This window comes from Branchiostoma lanceolatum, chromosome 4, assembly GCF_035083965.1.
Source record: "Branchiostoma lanceolatum isolate klBraLanc5 chromosome 4, klBraLanc5.hap2, whole genome shotgun sequence".
In the NCBI taxonomy this organism is placed as follows: Eukaryota; Metazoa; Chordata; class Leptocardii; order Amphioxiformes; family Branchiostomatidae; genus Branchiostoma; species Branchiostoma lanceolatum.
Genome location: NC_089725.1, coordinates 30,486,455 through 30,502,721, shown reverse-complemented (window position 1 = coordinate 30,502,721; position 16,267 = coordinate 30,486,455). Strand labels below are relative to the sequence as shown.

Here is a 16,267-nt window from a genome sequence, read left to right as displayed (position 1 = left end):
TCTGGGACCCGTACACCACCAAAGGGATACAGGCGGTGGAGGCCGTCCAGCGCAGGGCCGCCCGAGTGACTCTGAATGACTACCGGCAGACTAGCAGCGTGACACAAATGCTCAATGACCTGCAGTGGACCCTTCTCTCTGAAAGGAGGAGGAACGCCCGTCTCACCTTTTTCTATAAGCTAGTTAATAACCACATCAATATTAATACAGATAGTCTACTGAAACCAGCTCAGGGGCGCACCCGGGGAAGCCACATGCTCAAATTTCAACCACTCTACGCCCGAACAGACTCATTTAAATATTCTTTTTTCCCTCGCACCATACCCGAGTGGAACGCCCTGCCTGGCGCGGTTGTTACGGCTCCCACCGTTGAGTCTTTCCGCGCCAGGCTGGAGGCCTGCCCGCCTTAGCCTGGGACCTCCTCCCCCCCCTACTTTGCCCCTCGCGGGGTTATCTGGGGGTTTAACAAGTTGAAATCTTAAAGCTTGATACCTACCAAGACACATCGCAGCATTCTGCTTGGGGTGACAATTCAACCAGTCTACATGCCTTTTGATCAGATTAAGCCTTGATTAGATTAAGTAGCCTGAGCTGAATGCTGAGTCGGCGAAGATTTGCAAAAGTGGAGGCCGCCTCACCAGGCAAATACAATGTCTGTTTATCGGGAGGGGCATCGGTGCTCGTCGATGTGGAAGAACATTAAAGACCCATCGACCTCTGTCAGCGGAGGTCATCAGTCAGGTGGAATGGAGAACAACCCGTTTTCATCGTCATCGTCCAACGACCTATCCGATTAATCTCCAAGCAAATGTTGAGTGGAAGATTGAAACATTTTCTGACTGCCGGGCTTCTCTGACAGTTGCTGGGTAGCTGTTGGAGAAGCATGGTAGTAATAAAACGTTATGATCTTCCACCCAACATCTGCTTGGAGATTACTATGTGATCAGGAACAAGTGAATACAAATTCCAACAATGTGTATCAAAACTGATTGAATGATTGATTGATTGATTGATTGATTGATCTATTGTACTAAAATGGCAGCAGCAGAGGTGATGTGAGGTAGGTTAGGTGAAATACAGCATACAAAAATGTGTCTGGAACACTACTGTACCATAAATGTTCCTGGCCTCTAAGGAAAATGCTAAGTTGCAATGAAAACCTTCTTAGATGTTGTTTAAAAAGATGGCATTAATGATAAATACAAACAGTGACTAGAATGGGATTTCAATATGACCCTGATTGTTCATTAGTAAGAGTCACACCAGTGACAAATTTCATCAGTTGAAAGCCCTGCTTAAAAGGTGATTCACCAATTGAAACAACTTCTTTTGATTGCCCATGTTGTCTGCAATGACGGGGAATTAAAGCCAAAACTTTCGGTAGTAATTTTTTTTCCAATGTAGACTGATTTTATCGAAGGATATTTGGCACAGCAAGGATTGTTCTTGGCTCCTTTGACCATTCCAAAAGACGACCTCGAATACAGTATAGTACTGGGAAGGTCATCATTCGTCTTACGTAAAATGGGGGTCCCGAAGAGGTGCCTCGAGCACGTGAAAAGGCAATACAACAGCATCATTAATCAGGTTTCTACTGGCTGTACTTCTGATGAACAACCGACTGGCTAATACTCTAATCAGTATTTCACGAGTCTTTCAGGTTATTACCGCCATTGACGTCATCATTAATCTGCGATGGACATCTAAGAAGAAGATCGATGCGGTTAAACACGGCGGACGTGTCTGCAGACGTGTGAGTGACTAAGCCGTGTGATGAAGTCTTCAAACACTGAGTAACGCTCCGTTCTGACCACATGACAGGAGTCCGTACATGTACCAGGAGATTGTGTGATTGACAAGTCTGCAGACGACATCGTCTCATGAGACGGTGACGTCAACCATTCCTCCGGTTAGGGCCGGTGTCCACTGGCGATCAGCTGTTTCACATTCCAGTTATGACATGTCACTACATAGCGCGCAGTCCGAGAATTTTGTCATCAACTTAAAAACAAAGAAAGCAAAAAGAGTTTACCATGACCATCATGATTCACTACAGAACGTACAGAACTTTACGTATTATTAGTATTGTTCTATAATAGCACAAGGCGCTGTTAACATTTATTCTCATGATTAGACATAAATGTGCAACGTTACATATCTGTGCTCAGACCTGTACCCGAAGACCAAGAAATTCATACATCATAATATTCATACAGAATACCAAACTGTTAATCAACAGCCCTTTTTTCAATTTTGAAAGCGATGCTGCCATCAAAGAAAACGTTCGTGATGTATTTTTGACTCGCGCCTTTTGGTCCCGCAGAAGTTGTCCTGTGTTTTCAATTTTGAATTCCAAAGACCGTTCATCATCACTTTCACATCCCCTCCGTTCTAGCAAGGCGGTTATATCTCCATATAACCTCCTTGGTTCTAGTAAAAGAAATACGTATAAGTATAACGACTTCGGCTTGTATCACAAGTCATCAATGATGATGAAAATTCTCTTAGTTTCTCAGAACTTCGAAGCGCAGTCAGTCAATCATCATCACTTGTTTATGAAAACGGAAAACAAAACGGCAGCTCCCGAAATATTACAAGAGCTCCTCAAAATTCTTTTTAAATGTGTCATCTTTATTCCTGTCAGAGCAGTTACTATTACTGGGGCATGTGTGAGCTTTTAGAAACTCAGTCTCCAGGAATATATATGCAACAGGGTTATGTTTCAGTGAGCAATGTCGTTGTTAATTACTAAGAGAACTGTTATTTCCGCTTAAGCGCAACTTCTAACAGCCCGCCGATGTCCTTTTTTAGCAAGCTGTGAGTTGAGAATTTGCTAATCTTAAGACCAAATTATAATCCCGCATTCTTAACCCACCAAAACAAAACCTTCTATGTCAACAGGCCGAGACATGACGCATGCCTTCTGGGCTGTCCTCGGCCTGAAGCTTGAAGTTCGCAGCTAAATTAGGAGTAAAACCGCACAGGACATGAACACAACTTTGTTGACCTCCCATCGCCAGGAAGTCATCTGGTCCGTGAGGTTTTCAGTTTCCACTCCGACTATGACTCATACATATCCTTGAGGGGAGGTCACTGTGAGTCATTGACATGACCCGAGTCACATTGCATGCCCATGTTTGTTCCAACACTGGCTATACTTGCAAATGTCATAGAGTGACACGGATTAATAATAGCACATGTGATATTTCCATTTTGGACCCTCTATTTCGGTCAGTCAGTAGATATATAGAATTACCGCTGTACTACAACGAGTGGCTGGAAAATGAAAAGTGATTTGATATGGGAGAGTTACCGAGGCATGTGATAAACTGAGGAGGAACAACTGCGCTCAGATTGGAGAAGCATTACGTCATTTTCAAACGACTCCAGAAATGAAAGTATCGCGGTCTTGAATTTAATGACCGTACATAAATAAAGCGCTTCAGCCTTGAGTTTATGACTATGTAGAAGTGTTTATGACTATATAAAGTGTCGCAGCGCGCAGCCTCTACTTTATGACCCCACAAAAATAAGTATCGTGCCCTTGGTTTTACCGCTGTGGTATCATCATAGTAGCCGGTGCCTACTGATAAGGGAGTTGACGCATAAGGGTATCTATTTCATCAGGTTGTTGAAATGTTGCAGGACTATTATTAGTCGTAACTATACAATTTCATTATAAATGGTTTTCTGAACATAACTATTTATTTGGTTTTCAAAAGTGCGCTGTTGTCCGCCAGGTCTAAGGATTGACTTTAGTTCATCTTATCAAAAAATATCAAGTCATACTTCAAACGAAGGCTTTGTTGTTGCCCAAGTTAGCAGTTAAAGTCACGACATGAGAGCCTGTCCTTGGAGATCACTTTGATAAAAGTTCCGCAACACCGGTACCTGTCAATTTAACTTCTTAGTTGGCCCCTGGTACGCTGTTGGGTGTTCCTTTTTCAGCACAGCGTCTATTCGTACTTAAAACAGGGGGTGCATTGTTGCTGAGTTAGCAGTTAATTGCACATTGTGAGAACCTGTCATTGGAGATCCCTTTGATAAAAGTTCCGCAACACCTGTCACTCTTTAGTTAGTTTCCTGGACTAAGTTTTTAGTTGACCTGTGGCACGCCAGGTTTTAAGATTACGTTAATTTGTCAAAACACCATATATTCGTACTTTTAACAAAGGTCTGATTGTTCCTCAGGTTAGCACTTAGCCTCACGTTGTCCTTGGAGATCACTTTGATAAAAGTTCCACAACACCTGTCATCCGTCATCTCGTACCCAAGGTTCTGTGTCCGCGGGTTGTTCCAAAAGCGAACCCTGGTGGGGGTTTCCTTCTGAAATGTGTTAGAAAAATCTGATGAAATGATAAAATCTTCAAGCATATATCTAAACCGTCCCTATTTAGATATCTAGGTACATCTAGAAGTTACTATTTCGTGTATATGAATAAGTAAAAGAAGTAATTTTCCCACCCCTTTCTAACAGTATTTGGACTAGCCCAATCATGGAAGCGTAGGTCAGGGGTCGGCTGCCATGACGACCGTTTCAAAATGGCGGCGCAGGAGAGTATTTTTGCCGGGCTGATCCCTACAGTGGCGGATATCACCAACAACCTCCCGTCCCTGCAGTTCGAGAGCGCGCTGGCAGACGAGGAGAAACCCCTGCTCGTGCTGAGGGCCAGGTCTCACGCGCTGACGGTGTGCGCGTGCGCACAGGCGGCGTATCTGGTGGCGATTCTGAACGAAGCAAGGTACTAACTAACACACTCACTCACTCATGATATAACAGGTTCCGTTAACGTTTTGCGACTGTGAACCCTTCAACACACCTCTACAGATTCATTTCAAAGGGTAAAAGATGTATTTGTGCTTCATATGGTAAGCGCCGAGCAATCTGGTTTTCAATAAAGGTGTCAAAGTTAATCGTAAAAATTATGGGACTGCAAAATTTAGTTTTGGTCGCAAAGAAGTTGCCAAAAATTAATGCCATTAAGATTACTGAACAAGACAGCGCTCTCTTTGGTCAATGACGATGTTCACAATTCAGTCTAGTTTTTGATTTTATCTTTTGCGTTGTAGATCTTAGTAAGTTAGTTTGTTTTCTGGATCTCAGTATACTAGTATCAGAGAGCAAATGAGAATGACCTTTTTATGAGATGTTTTTCATATTTCTAGACTTATTGTTTGAAGAAGAAAGCATAAAAGTGCTCATCCCTGCATTGTAGTGTGGAGACCATGATAGTGCAAGAGTTTAGTATTGGAACAATTTTGCAGTATCTGACACCATCAAAACTGACAGACATTTACTGCCATCTCCTGTGCTCCCCCAGGCAGCTGGTGGTGGAACTGCAGGCGCCCGTGAGCCGGCACAGTCGGAGCTCCCGGCTGTTGCAGCAGGCCCCGCCCAGAAACCCCGTCCGGGTGGGGATCATCGGGGGCGGGCGGCTGGGCAGTCAGCTGGCGCAGGCGCTGCTGACGTACGGGGACGTGGAGCCGCACGAGATGGTCATCTCCACCAGGAGACCTGAGATACTGGGTACGGGCTTCTGTAAATCTTGAAATGTTAATTAATAGCAGTGGTTTTATTTTTGGAGTTTTTCCTGTGGGTCCTCCACCAGGGATTGAGGGAGAGAGCATAGAATTTGTGGTGGTTTTAAATTCGCATTTGAAATAAGGTGCAGGCGGGCAGAAGACAAAGCAAGCATTTTTGCGATGGTTTTAAGTTTGCAGTGAAGATGTCACCGGAAAAAATGTGAACATAAAACCGTCGCAAACATTTCAATATTTACAGTACATTGTATATAGAAAAATTTTGTAAATTAAGAATTAAGCCAACTAGCAAGCTGAAGTTTCTTACTAATCTTAGGGTATTTTTTAAACCCGAAAAATATTAGTAATGCTAACTTTCTTCAGTTGTCAACAAAGAAACATTTTTCCTCTCCACCAGTGAAACTTGAGGAGCAGGGCGTAACCTGTCTCTATGACAACAGGCGGGTGGCGGCCTCCTGCGACGTGCTGTTCCTGTGCTGTCTGCCCTCGCAGCTGAACGTTGTGGCGGAGGAGATCAAAGGTCGCATCGCTGCCCACTGCACCGTGTACAGCTTCGTCATCGGGGTGCCCCTCCCGCGCTTCAAACAGATATTCAGGTAGGGGAGCGTCAGGATGCAAATCGTCCTTTGGAGGGGACGTTAAGCTGCTGGTTTCCTATTGAAGGGAGACTAACATGTTAGAGAACCAAATTCGTCAATAAGAATAGGGGCACTGCACAGTGGTTATACACCCCTATCGGTATGTGCCAACACCCCCCTAACTGGAATCCCAACATATTTAGGGGTGTCAGAATATAGGACTAATGGAACAGTCAAACCGCAGAGCTCTATGCGCATCCGTTCTGCGCAGCCTTCTCTAAGACGGCGTTCGCCGGGTCACGGCCGGACCCGGGTTGGACCCTGCTGCATGGGTGTGAACAACTACCTGTGGTGCAAGAAAAAGACCTCAGACCTACATAATGTTTATACTTTTTCATATCTGTAGGACTTGCCCAGTGCAGCTATGTAGATATTTCGTGTATTGCAAAATGACAGCGGCCGCGGTGGCTTTCGAAACATTAGCAATTTTTGGTCAATTTATCTGTGCTCATCTTCTTTACAGTTCACCTAGATCCAACTAGCTAATCACATAGTGCGATAGTCCATTTTTTCACCTCTAAATAGATACCAAAATACCTTGGTTTATTTGAGGAGCAACGGGTTTGTCCCCAAAAAAACTGCGACCACATGCAAATCATGGTGGTGAAATTTGAGCCTGGGCGTATCTACCGATACACACTATCCTGCGTTTTGGTTACATTTTGATACATTTCGCAAGGTGTCATAAAACGTATGTTTTGGTTTTAGAAGCTGCATGAGCACGGCTACCACATGCAATAGAAGAAGCTACATGATAATAGTCAAATACGCACAGACAGAGGGTTTTAGTACTAGGTAGCGACTTAGTAAAAATTGTCAAATTTGAAGTCAATAGTTTCGAACTCCAGCGTTCGACCGATGGAACCAAGACGGTACGTTCGATTTTTTGAGCCGCGGGGTCAGGCGAGTTCAGGCGTAGTGTTGCAACTATCAGTCGGTGTGTGGAGAAGTTTAGAAAAGACTAACATCTAATTCCTGCAGTTGCAGATACATTTTCTGAAAAAGATTGACATTATTCAGAAGCCAGAAAAAGTGGGATTCTTGTGCACGTATGCCAATATTAGTACATAATGTGTACGTTTTGCAAATCAAAGTGAAAGGACACTGTGTTCAATTTCTCATTCAGAAAAAGGACGCCATAAAACTGACATGATGTTCGTTTTTTGGGGGGCAAACCCGTTGCTCCTAAAATTAACCAAGGAACTTTGGTATCAATTTAAAGCTGAAGATATGGACTATCATGCTGTGGAAATAGCTAATTGGATCTAGGTGAGCTGTAAAAAAGACGAGCACAAATAAAGTGACCAAAAATTGCTCATGTTTAGAACGCCACGGCGCTCGCTGATATTTTGTAATGCGCAAATAATCTGAATTGCTGTACTGGGCAAATCCCGTAGATTTGAAAAAGTATATACATTATATAGGTCTGAGGTATTTTTGCTGCACGACAGGCTCTTGTTTACACCCATGCAACGGGGTCAAATCCAGACGCGCCAAATACGCTATCTTAGAGAATAACGCGTTCTAGGGTGACCTGCGGTTCGACTGGGAATGCCTACCTACCTAGTCCTTTGACCTTTCCAGGTCGTTGGGGGGACAAGGTAGCTGACGGAATTCAGGGGTGTTAAAACTTAAGGCCGTCCCCCTGTGCCACTGGACACTTCCTCGGTTCCGTAAATGGCAATCTCAACCCATAAACAAGACTTCTGCACTGTTCAGCTAGTTTGTGCTGGCCAAACCATTTTGACATTCCCTCTGTTGGGTAAATGGCAATCCCTACCCATAAACAAATCTTGGTACATGTGGATCCATGTACACAATTATGCAATATCTAAAGACATTGTCTTCAACTTGATAAGTTTTGGAGATAATAATACTTCTGGATGTTTCAAGTGACATCCATCACTGTTCTTCCCATTCTCTAATTGCAGTGATGCTGAAGAAGAGTGATGGATTTCACTTGAGATTTCTTCAAACCTTATGCAGTTGTAGGGATTGAAATGTCTTTAGATCCTGATACATATTTTCAATCATAAGCATAAAGAAAACTTGCTGCCTATGGCATAATGGATCTTTAGAGTTGACTTTTCCCTCCAACCCTCTGCTCAGATTTTCCAACGTGCTGAAGCCTGAGTTCAGCTGGAGAGACGACGGCCAGGCGAGGTGGGAGGTGTCGAAGGACGTGTGCTCCGCCCTGGAGGACAGTCGAGTAGCCGGCCTCACCTGCCCCCTCCCTCCACAACCAGATGGTAGGTTCCTCTTTTGTAGCACACCTCAAAATAGCAGCAATTAAGCTCTGGAGGGGATGTTAACCTTTAGCACTATGAAGTAGCTGTTTGGCTTATTGGTTACAGAGTTTGGCAGCAGGGAGAAGGTTAAACTGTTGGTCCCTTGGCATTCAGGCTCTGCATGTAGAAGAACCCTGGTCTATCAGAAAAGGGGTAACCCAGTGAGCTTGCTAAAAATGCATTAGCCTTCAGAAAACCTCCATTGCACTATAAATTCATGAAATAGCATAGGTCGTCACCTACATATAGATGGATGACAATTCTGTGAATCTGAGCATGTGATGACTCAAAATGATATCTGAAGTGTGTTTCTTGAGAGAAAGATTAATGCTTTTTGGCAGCTGAAAGTGCAATGAAGCTTTTCTATTGCTTCATTTTATAGCCAAGTGCACTGCTACTCACTCCTGCTCCAAGTACAGAGCTCAAATCTGATAACATATTCTTGAATACTCAGGCTTTTTCCTGATTAATTTTCACCAACAGTCAACCTTTTCTCCCTCCCCCAGAGTGTCTGATCCGGACGGGTGAGAAGTGGGTGGAGTTGGCCGTCTACATTTTCCTGAACATGTGCTCGGACCTGCAGCTGTCGTGGGCGCAGAGCCTGGACCTGGCCAACACTGTCCTCCTGGGGCAGACCAGCACACATCCCGCCGCCGCCGTCTTCTCCACCCAGAACTTCACAAAGAACATCGCAAACCCTGCAGCGTAAGTTGGTGGCTCAACACTGAGCAATATATAACCCTTACCCTTAAACCTTAACCAGTACACACCCCGCCGCCACTGCTGTCCTCTCCACCAAGAACTTCACCAAGAACATTGCCAACCCGGCAGCGTAAGTTGGTGGCTAAACACTATATGTTATAAACCCTAACCCTTAAACCAAAAAAAGAAAGAAACTCTAACCAGCACACCCCCGCCACTACCGTCTTCTCAACCTAGAACTTCACCAAGAAGGAACCCGACTGCGTAAGTTGGGTGGTTGCTAGTCTCCTGGGCAGACTTCTAGGTGTAGCTGCTGTTCAGGTTGCCGCATTTAGAACAATTGGCTGCACCTAGAATGTCTGCAAAGGAGTCTAAACACTTCCAAAATTTTCCAAATTGGAAATTTCACCTGTATGTTCAGCACCAGGGACAGAACTCACTGTACAGGAGCAACATTGATTTTAAAAAGATAACTTTAGAGAAGCAGAACCCCAAAGAAAATTTCAAAGTTAGCTATGCTTACAACTATAGATATCACAAATTCACACACATTTTCATATCACATATGGATATGAAATTGAATGGCATCCAATTCATTTATCTTCTTAACAAATTAGATGCCATTCAATTTCATATCCAGATGTGATATGGAAAAGTATGTGATGTCTGAAGTTGTTAGGATAGTTGGTTATGAAAATTTCTTTGGGGTTCTTTTAGGATCTTTTTTTTTCTCCTGTACAGTGAGTTCTGTCCCTGGTGCTGATCCTCAGTCCAGTGGAAATCGAATGCACGTTTTCCTCTGGAATTGGCTAGTCGGAGTTAATGTATGGATTGCTTTTAGACTGAACATTCCACTTTGGATAAATGCTTCTAACCTTTAACAGCTTCTACTTACAAATTTGATATTTGTAGAAAGCTTCCATGCCCATTTACAGGACATAACAACCCCCAGCGGTAGTTTGAAAGCGGAAAATTTAACCTGCTTTTCTTTAACCCCTTTTGTTTCTACAGCCCCTTCCCCAGATTTGACCTGTCCCTTGTAACGGAGAACGACACGCCCTTGACGCGCTGTCTGAAGGAGAACCACGCCGTCAGGAACCTCTTCTCCAAGAAATACGTCACCATCTTCGACAAGTTCTACTACTGGAAGGGCATCAAACAGGTCAAGCAGAAAAAACAGTGAAGACAGGAAAATGTTACAACCTCTGAGCCAAGCCAAGTAAAGAAGTATGGTAGATGCACAAAGGTTACTGAAGCAATTCGATTGACTATGTAAATGGTCAGACATTTCAGATTGCATCCTCTATCTTTCGTCAGTGACTGCGATGCGCTTTCTCACTGAAAAAAAAGATAGAAGATGCAATCTGAAGCATCTGACCATTTACAAACTTAAGTCAATCGAGTGGCTAAAGTAACTTTTGTATTGTGTATTGTATAACCTGCGTATCTAAACCTTCATTGATGCAAGAAGCAGCAAGTCTTCCAATCTATCAGATGTGTATATCTCTTTCAAAGAGTTATTTTTTCAGGGACTCGGGGAAGTCTTCAGGAACCCCATATCCAATGCAGCCCCTCAGCTGTTTAACTGTAAATACTGCTTCAATGTGTGTATATATCTAACATATTTCATATAGAATCTTGGGTGCAATCCTGGTTGGTTTACAAGGAATACTAGGAATTTGTATGGGAGCCCCTGTAAACTAAGATAGCATCCAAGCTATTTGTATAGTCGATTAAATTATGAATTTTAGATGTTGTCTGTCTGTCACACCATTTGTTGATGCTTGTACATCTTGAAAAAGTCAACTGCAAAGAAAGAGTGTACTGGTGATATGTATTATTTTTTATTGTTCTTTTGTACAAATGAATGTATGAATGTAGAAAGAAATAAAGTGTATGAACTGTAACATGTGTTTAAAAAGTTGCTATTTTCTTGGCATATTTCTTGAATTTATCACATCATTATTTGGCTCAAATGACATAACATTTACCCTACAAAACGTCCAGGTTGATTTGATTGTACATTATAATGTATAGAGATGATATTAGCAGCATGTACTGTATCCCTACTTCTCAGCACTAAGTTTTGTAAATATCCTCTAACATGATCTGTTGCAATCAACACTTAGGCCACACCATTTTAATTTCTTGGTTAACGGAATTTCAAAACTAATGCTAGATTGGAAAATCAACAGAATCTCAGAGGAAAGTGTGTACACATGTACTTTGGTGCACACAGTTTCAGGGAGTGAACAGGGTCAGATGCAAGTTTTCACCCCAGCCTTCTGTTTTCATGATTTTTTTGTTGCTAAAATTAAAAAAAAGTCTGTTAACCAAGAAATTAAATTGGTGTGGCCTTAACTTCAAAGTTTGGCCCATACAGTAGAATATCATATAGCAGCAAGATGCAGTCTTGGAACAATTGCGTCATACAATGTATTTGAAGGCACAAACAGCACACAATCCTTTTGTATCTTTGTGGACATAAAGAATAGGCATAACAGCATATGTTGTTAAAACGCAATGGGTATAAAATGTGATTAAATGCTTTGGCAGTTTCCATGTACTAGTAAGTGAAACACAACTCTGGTCACTTTCAAGCTTTGGAAAGACATGGGAAATTTGGAACAGCTTTTCAAAGCCAAATATCTGTATGTTATGCTAGAAATAAAGATATCACCATACAGTGGGAAATTAGCTCTTTTGAAACTTTTCCTGTACATCCAGTTACATGTCAAAATGTAAAACTTCCAAAATTGTAGAATTTGAAAATGGCTTTCCACATAAGTGACCAGAATTTTAGATTTCAGTCCCAGCCTCAAAAGATACACACTTCAGTATACAGTTCTGCAGTTCACTCTTCAGCCAACAGGTGGCAGTGTATCGGACATTTGTTGGGCATGGACAGACCCGGGGGAAGTACGTGCTCTCCACGAGCCCCGTCCGCTACTCCGCGACGACTTCATGCTCTCGGGACGCGAGTATGATGGACGGTACAGATCTGCCGGCGCAAACACCTCCGTGGCAACAGGCGTCATGTTCCTCTTGGAACTAGTGCAGCTGCCACCTGGAGACAAGGTACCAGGCGAGGCACGTGTCGCAGATGTATGCAGCTGCTCCATCACCTGTGCCTCACCTGAGGGCACCTGCAGTTTGAGCGGCCCCTGCAGGTCCTGGATGGACTTGCCCGGCGGCAGTCTGACGGGCGTGCCCGCCTGGTCGGAAGGCGGCCTCAGGGAGCCGGCGCTCGACCGCCTGGACGGAGGGGCAGACACGACCTGTGACCCTGACGGAGCCCTGGTCAGCTGCGGCATACCAACTGACTGGATGGACTTTGCCGATGACGCTCTTGACATACGCTGCGAGCCTGCAGACAGAGGCTTTGAGTTAGGAGACGGAGCCTTTGAGCCCATGGAAAAGCCACCGGCAGAACCAGGCTTGGATCCCGCCGGGGAGTAGCCGTTCCCGGATTGAGGTTTTGCCTCTGGCGAGTGAATGATGGACGTCGGTTTGGAGGCTTTTGGCGTCAGAGCTTTAGGTTTGGATGTAGGAAGGACGGATTCATAAGGCCCCTGAGGTGGAGCTTCTGTAGTCTGGTCTGCAGGCGTCTGGGGATGTGAAGCTTCCTCTAGCCTCCCCTCAGGCTCTGTAGACCCCAGGTCTCCTCTTGGCTCCTCCAGAGCGGCTGAAGACCTGCGGGACCCCTCCTGTGATGAGGCGTGGGACGAGCCGGCTTCAGAAGAGAACTCTGACTGGACGGATGGTTTCAAGTTGCTCCAGACGAAACTGCCATGACGCTGTAGGCACAGAGAAGACAAATGATTAGTTCTTGCCAGACTCTTATGAAAAATAAACTAAATGAGTTTGCTCTAAGGTAAAATATTGAAAGATTATGATGAAAATGCTACTTTTAATCTGGGCGTTTTCAATTAACAGCATTTGTTCAAAAGGAGAGCAAAATGTTAAACTTAAGATTATTTTCCAAGCGGAGTAGTGGGTTGTAGAGTCTGCTAATGTGTCAACTTCTTCAGATGTCTGTGCAAAATGGCAAGTGTGCTCACCTTGGCCCTGATTGGTTGGTTGGGGTCCAGCCTGCTGTTGTACTGGTGTTGGTATGAGATCTGCTCCAGCAGCACCCGAGGCCCGTCTGCGCTCCGGGGGCGGAGAAACGTCACAGGAGCTGAGAATGCAGAACACAGAAAAATCAACTCCTTTGGTCAAAACTGCCCAAGAACTTTCGAGACCAATAAAATCTGGTCTATGTGTACAGGTGGTCACTTTAGACAGGATTCTTAATACTAATAATGTGTCGATGGGGAAAATTAGGTAAGTGGTCACAATGGCCAGGTGGTCCTTATGTAGATGTCAGGTCACTTGTACAGGTTCGAAAATTTGCTTTGGTAGTCCACCCTGATCGTATACGTATACATTCCAACAAGTGACTTTGAACTAATGTGGATGGTGCCCAGGATCATATATGAGCCTGTACTCCAATGAATCATGCAGGGAGACTTCACAACAGGTGGGACTTTCATTTTAACCTCTAGCTCTGTAGACCTATTCAAGTTGGAACCTAGCATACCTATCCCATGTGCCGGGGCTGTGTTGGGGTTACTGGCATGTCTGGTCTGTCCAGGTGGAGTCCCATCCTTCAGCAGGTAGTCCGCCCGCTGGGTCGTGGAGGGGTCGAAGTCCGGCTGTTTCCTGCTGTCATCTGGGACCTGGGAGGGGGATTGGAACATTTTGATAATTGGCTGATGTGACAATTTGTTCTTGTGACCAGGTTAGTTCTTGTGACACTTTGTTCTTCTTATGCCAAGGCAGTTAAAGAGACTTATCTCCTTGTTATTACTGGTGCTTAAAGTATGTGTGTGTTTAATGTGTTCATAACTGACAATTCGGCTTGTTAATGAGTTTGTTATATATATATATGGCCTCCGTCGGTCAGTATTGACCATGGTAAAATCCTGAGTTTGTTGATGAGTTGATAAGTTAAGACAGTTAACCTACCAATTTGACAGATTGGTTTGTGGATGAGTTAGTTAATGAGTTGATAAGTTCAGACTTAACGTACCTTGTCCGGCCACCACTGATGCTGTATGTGTGCTGTGTCCCAGGTGCTGACATGACAAATCGGTTCGTTAATGAGTCGAGGGTCCTTCCTCAGGAAACCTACGTCCAGGGGGTGGGGCATGTTCCCCCGGGTCTCTCCGTCCTTTTTGATGGGGAGGGGGGGTGTCTCCCTGCCCGTCTGTTTAACCGGAGGGGGCGGCCTGGGCAGGGGGGCGAGGCTGAAGTCTGGGATGGTGTCATTGAAGATCCTGTATGTGTCGGGACTGGAGAAAACACAACAGAATTATCAACACAGGTGGTTAAAAAGGTGCTCTTCCCTGAAAGGAACTTGTCATTAAAAAAAGTTAGGTGTCTTCATTAGATTGTTCCAAACAACAAATGCTCTGACTCATGTTGTTAGAATTTTGTTTGTTTTAAGATTTAGAATGTATTTTTTATTCATTTTTTAATGGCCGGAGTAATTAGGGCCAATCTCAAAGTATTCTATTGAAAATGACACTGCATGCCTGTTATACCTGTTAAGGATATGTGGAATTTTTATCTACTAATGAAAGCAAGATAGAGCTGTATCATTATTTCAACATTTAAGATCAAGATGGCTAATATCATGATCAGGAACATCCTGTCAATAGTGCAATATAATTTTTATCAACAGCTGAAGCATCCTGTCAATAGCCTTAAAAAAGGAAGATTTCCCCCCAGCTTCCTGTTAAACAAATTACTCCATTTGTCCTGCCTACACACGTATGAGCAATGAGCTTTCAATGGATTTTAAAGCCCCCCTGGTATAAGTCATGTTACATCTTTCACGGACCATTGGTTCTGGTAAACCCGTAAGTATGATCCAGGCGTACAGAAAGCGCGCATGTCCCTAAGCCCGGCAATCCTTCTTCTCTATTCTGTGGCTATCAGATCTGCTTTCATAGGCGCTATGGTGGATGGCTGGGAATAGACGGATTCGGGTCAGGCTTGGCAGATACACGGATGGTATTTTGTTAAGGAGGTTTGCTAGGTAAACAGGGGTGCTGCATACTGCGGACTAGAGGCGCAAGGAAAACAGCCAAGAACGTTTCCGTCTTCTTTTTTTTTAGAGTCGCACAAGTTCGTGCAACAGGTGGGTTTTGTTCCACTTGAATTGACAATGAAAACCCCGGAGGCGTTAGGGATCTTAAGAAAGGCGTGATCTTTCTTCAAGGAGGTCACAACAAACGAGGTTAACTCAGCAGAACAGGCAAATAATACACGTCGGCTGGCCGGAATTAGGCTCCCTTTGAGCGGGCATTGTTTGTCTAATCCGAAGCCAAACTCGATAATGCCGCCATTTTATGGCCACTACCAAAACAATCCTTGACAAGTTTGTAAAGAATATAACGTGACGCCGACAACGGCGATGTGATATTCATTACACCGAAGATCGTAGGGTGGAAATAAAATGTTTTCCTTGGCATGTTATAGTCTTCTGATCGAGCATATTTAAGTGACAAGCCTCGACTGTTCCAACTCACCAAACGTAACCAAGAAACCACCTGTTAGCATAAAGTACCAGGTCCAACTTTCCACCATTGACAAAATTTTCCTTTGTACTTTCTATAAAAAAAAAGCAAGGCCAAAAATGCACAAGTAGCAATAGTATGGAATTTATAAACTTCATCGTTGAAGGATTTCCATCGTGGCAGTAAGTGTTTTTCAACACTAGTATAGCGTAAAGGGTTAGTCAAGTGGCAGATGAAATTTCACGAGTGGAGTTTTAAGTTGGCGAAACAGTTTCAGATCCTTCAAGTTTTCTAATAAACAACTTACTTGTATCGGTCTTCAACCCTCTTCTTCTGTTGAATGTGCCCCGGCATGGTGGATCCTATAACTCGGCAAACGCAAAAGAGAGCAGCAACCGCAAATCATCAAGAAACATGCACCGGTACAAAGGACACTCGGTTTGTTATGGATTCCACCCGCACGCCATGTTGTTGCCAGGGGCAACGCTGCAGTTTATAGTAATGTCGCTAGTCGTCCTCACTGCACGTCTAG

The 16,267-nt window shown here is 43.9% G+C and overlaps 2 protein-coding genes across 2 annotated transcripts; one reads left to right on the top strand and one right to left on the bottom strand.

Moving 5' to 3' along the window:
- The first annotated feature begins 4,507 nt into the window (after nt 1-4,507).
- Nucleotides 4,508-11,076, top strand: LOC136433979 (NADP-dependent oxidoreductase domain-containing protein 1-like). The gene is made up of 6 exons (XM_066426615.1): nt 4,508-4,742; nt 5,322-5,527; nt 5,939-6,137; nt 8,289-8,428; nt 8,974-9,172; nt 10,181-11,076. The coding sequence occupies exons 1-6, from the start codon at nt 4,543-4,545 to the stop codon at nt 10,350-10,352; spliced, it is 1,116 nt and encodes a 371-aa protein (XP_066282712.1). The 5' UTR covers nt 4,508-4,542; the 3' UTR covers nt 10,353-11,076.
- LOC136433978 (uncharacterized) lies at nt 10,993-16,244 on the bottom strand. The gene is made up of 6 exons (XM_066426614.1): nt 16,043-16,244; nt 14,244-14,505; nt 13,752-13,890; nt 13,231-13,349; nt 11,526-12,966; nt 10,993-11,293 (listed from the first exon to the last, which is right to left on the bottom strand). Exons 1-5 carry the CDS (start codon nt 16,087-16,089, stop codon nt 12,031-12,033), a joined length of 1,503 nt encoding a protein of 500 aa, XP_066282711.1. The 5' UTR covers nt 16,090-16,244; the 3' UTR covers nt 10,993-11,293; nt 11,526-12,030.
- Nucleotides 16,245-16,267: the final 23 nt, after the last annotated feature.

Coding starts and splice junctions, on each gene's coding strand:
- LOC136433979 (XM_066426615.1), top strand. CDS start 4,543: ATGGCGGCGCAGGAGAGTATTTTTGCCGGGCTGATCCCTACAGTGGCG. Junction 5,528..5,938: donor CAGGAGACCTGAGATACTGG/GTACGGGCTTCT, acceptor CCTCTCCACCAG/TGAAACTTGAGGAGCAGGGC. Junction 6,138..8,288: donor CGCTTCAAACAGATATTCAG/GTAGGGGAGCGT, acceptor CCCTCTGCTCAG/ATTTTCCAACGTGCTGAAGC.
- LOC136433978 (XM_066426614.1), bottom strand. CDS start 16,089: ATGCCGGGGCACATTCAACAGAAGAAGAGGGTTGAAGACCGATACAA. Junction 13,350..13,751: donor AGCCCCGGCACATGGGATAG/GTATGCTAGGTT, acceptor CTGCATTCTCAG/CTCCTGTGACGTTTCTCCGC. Junction 12,967..13,230: donor ACCAACCAATCAGGGCCAAG/GTGAGCACACTT, acceptor CTGTGCCTACAG/CGTCATGGCAGTTTCGTCTG.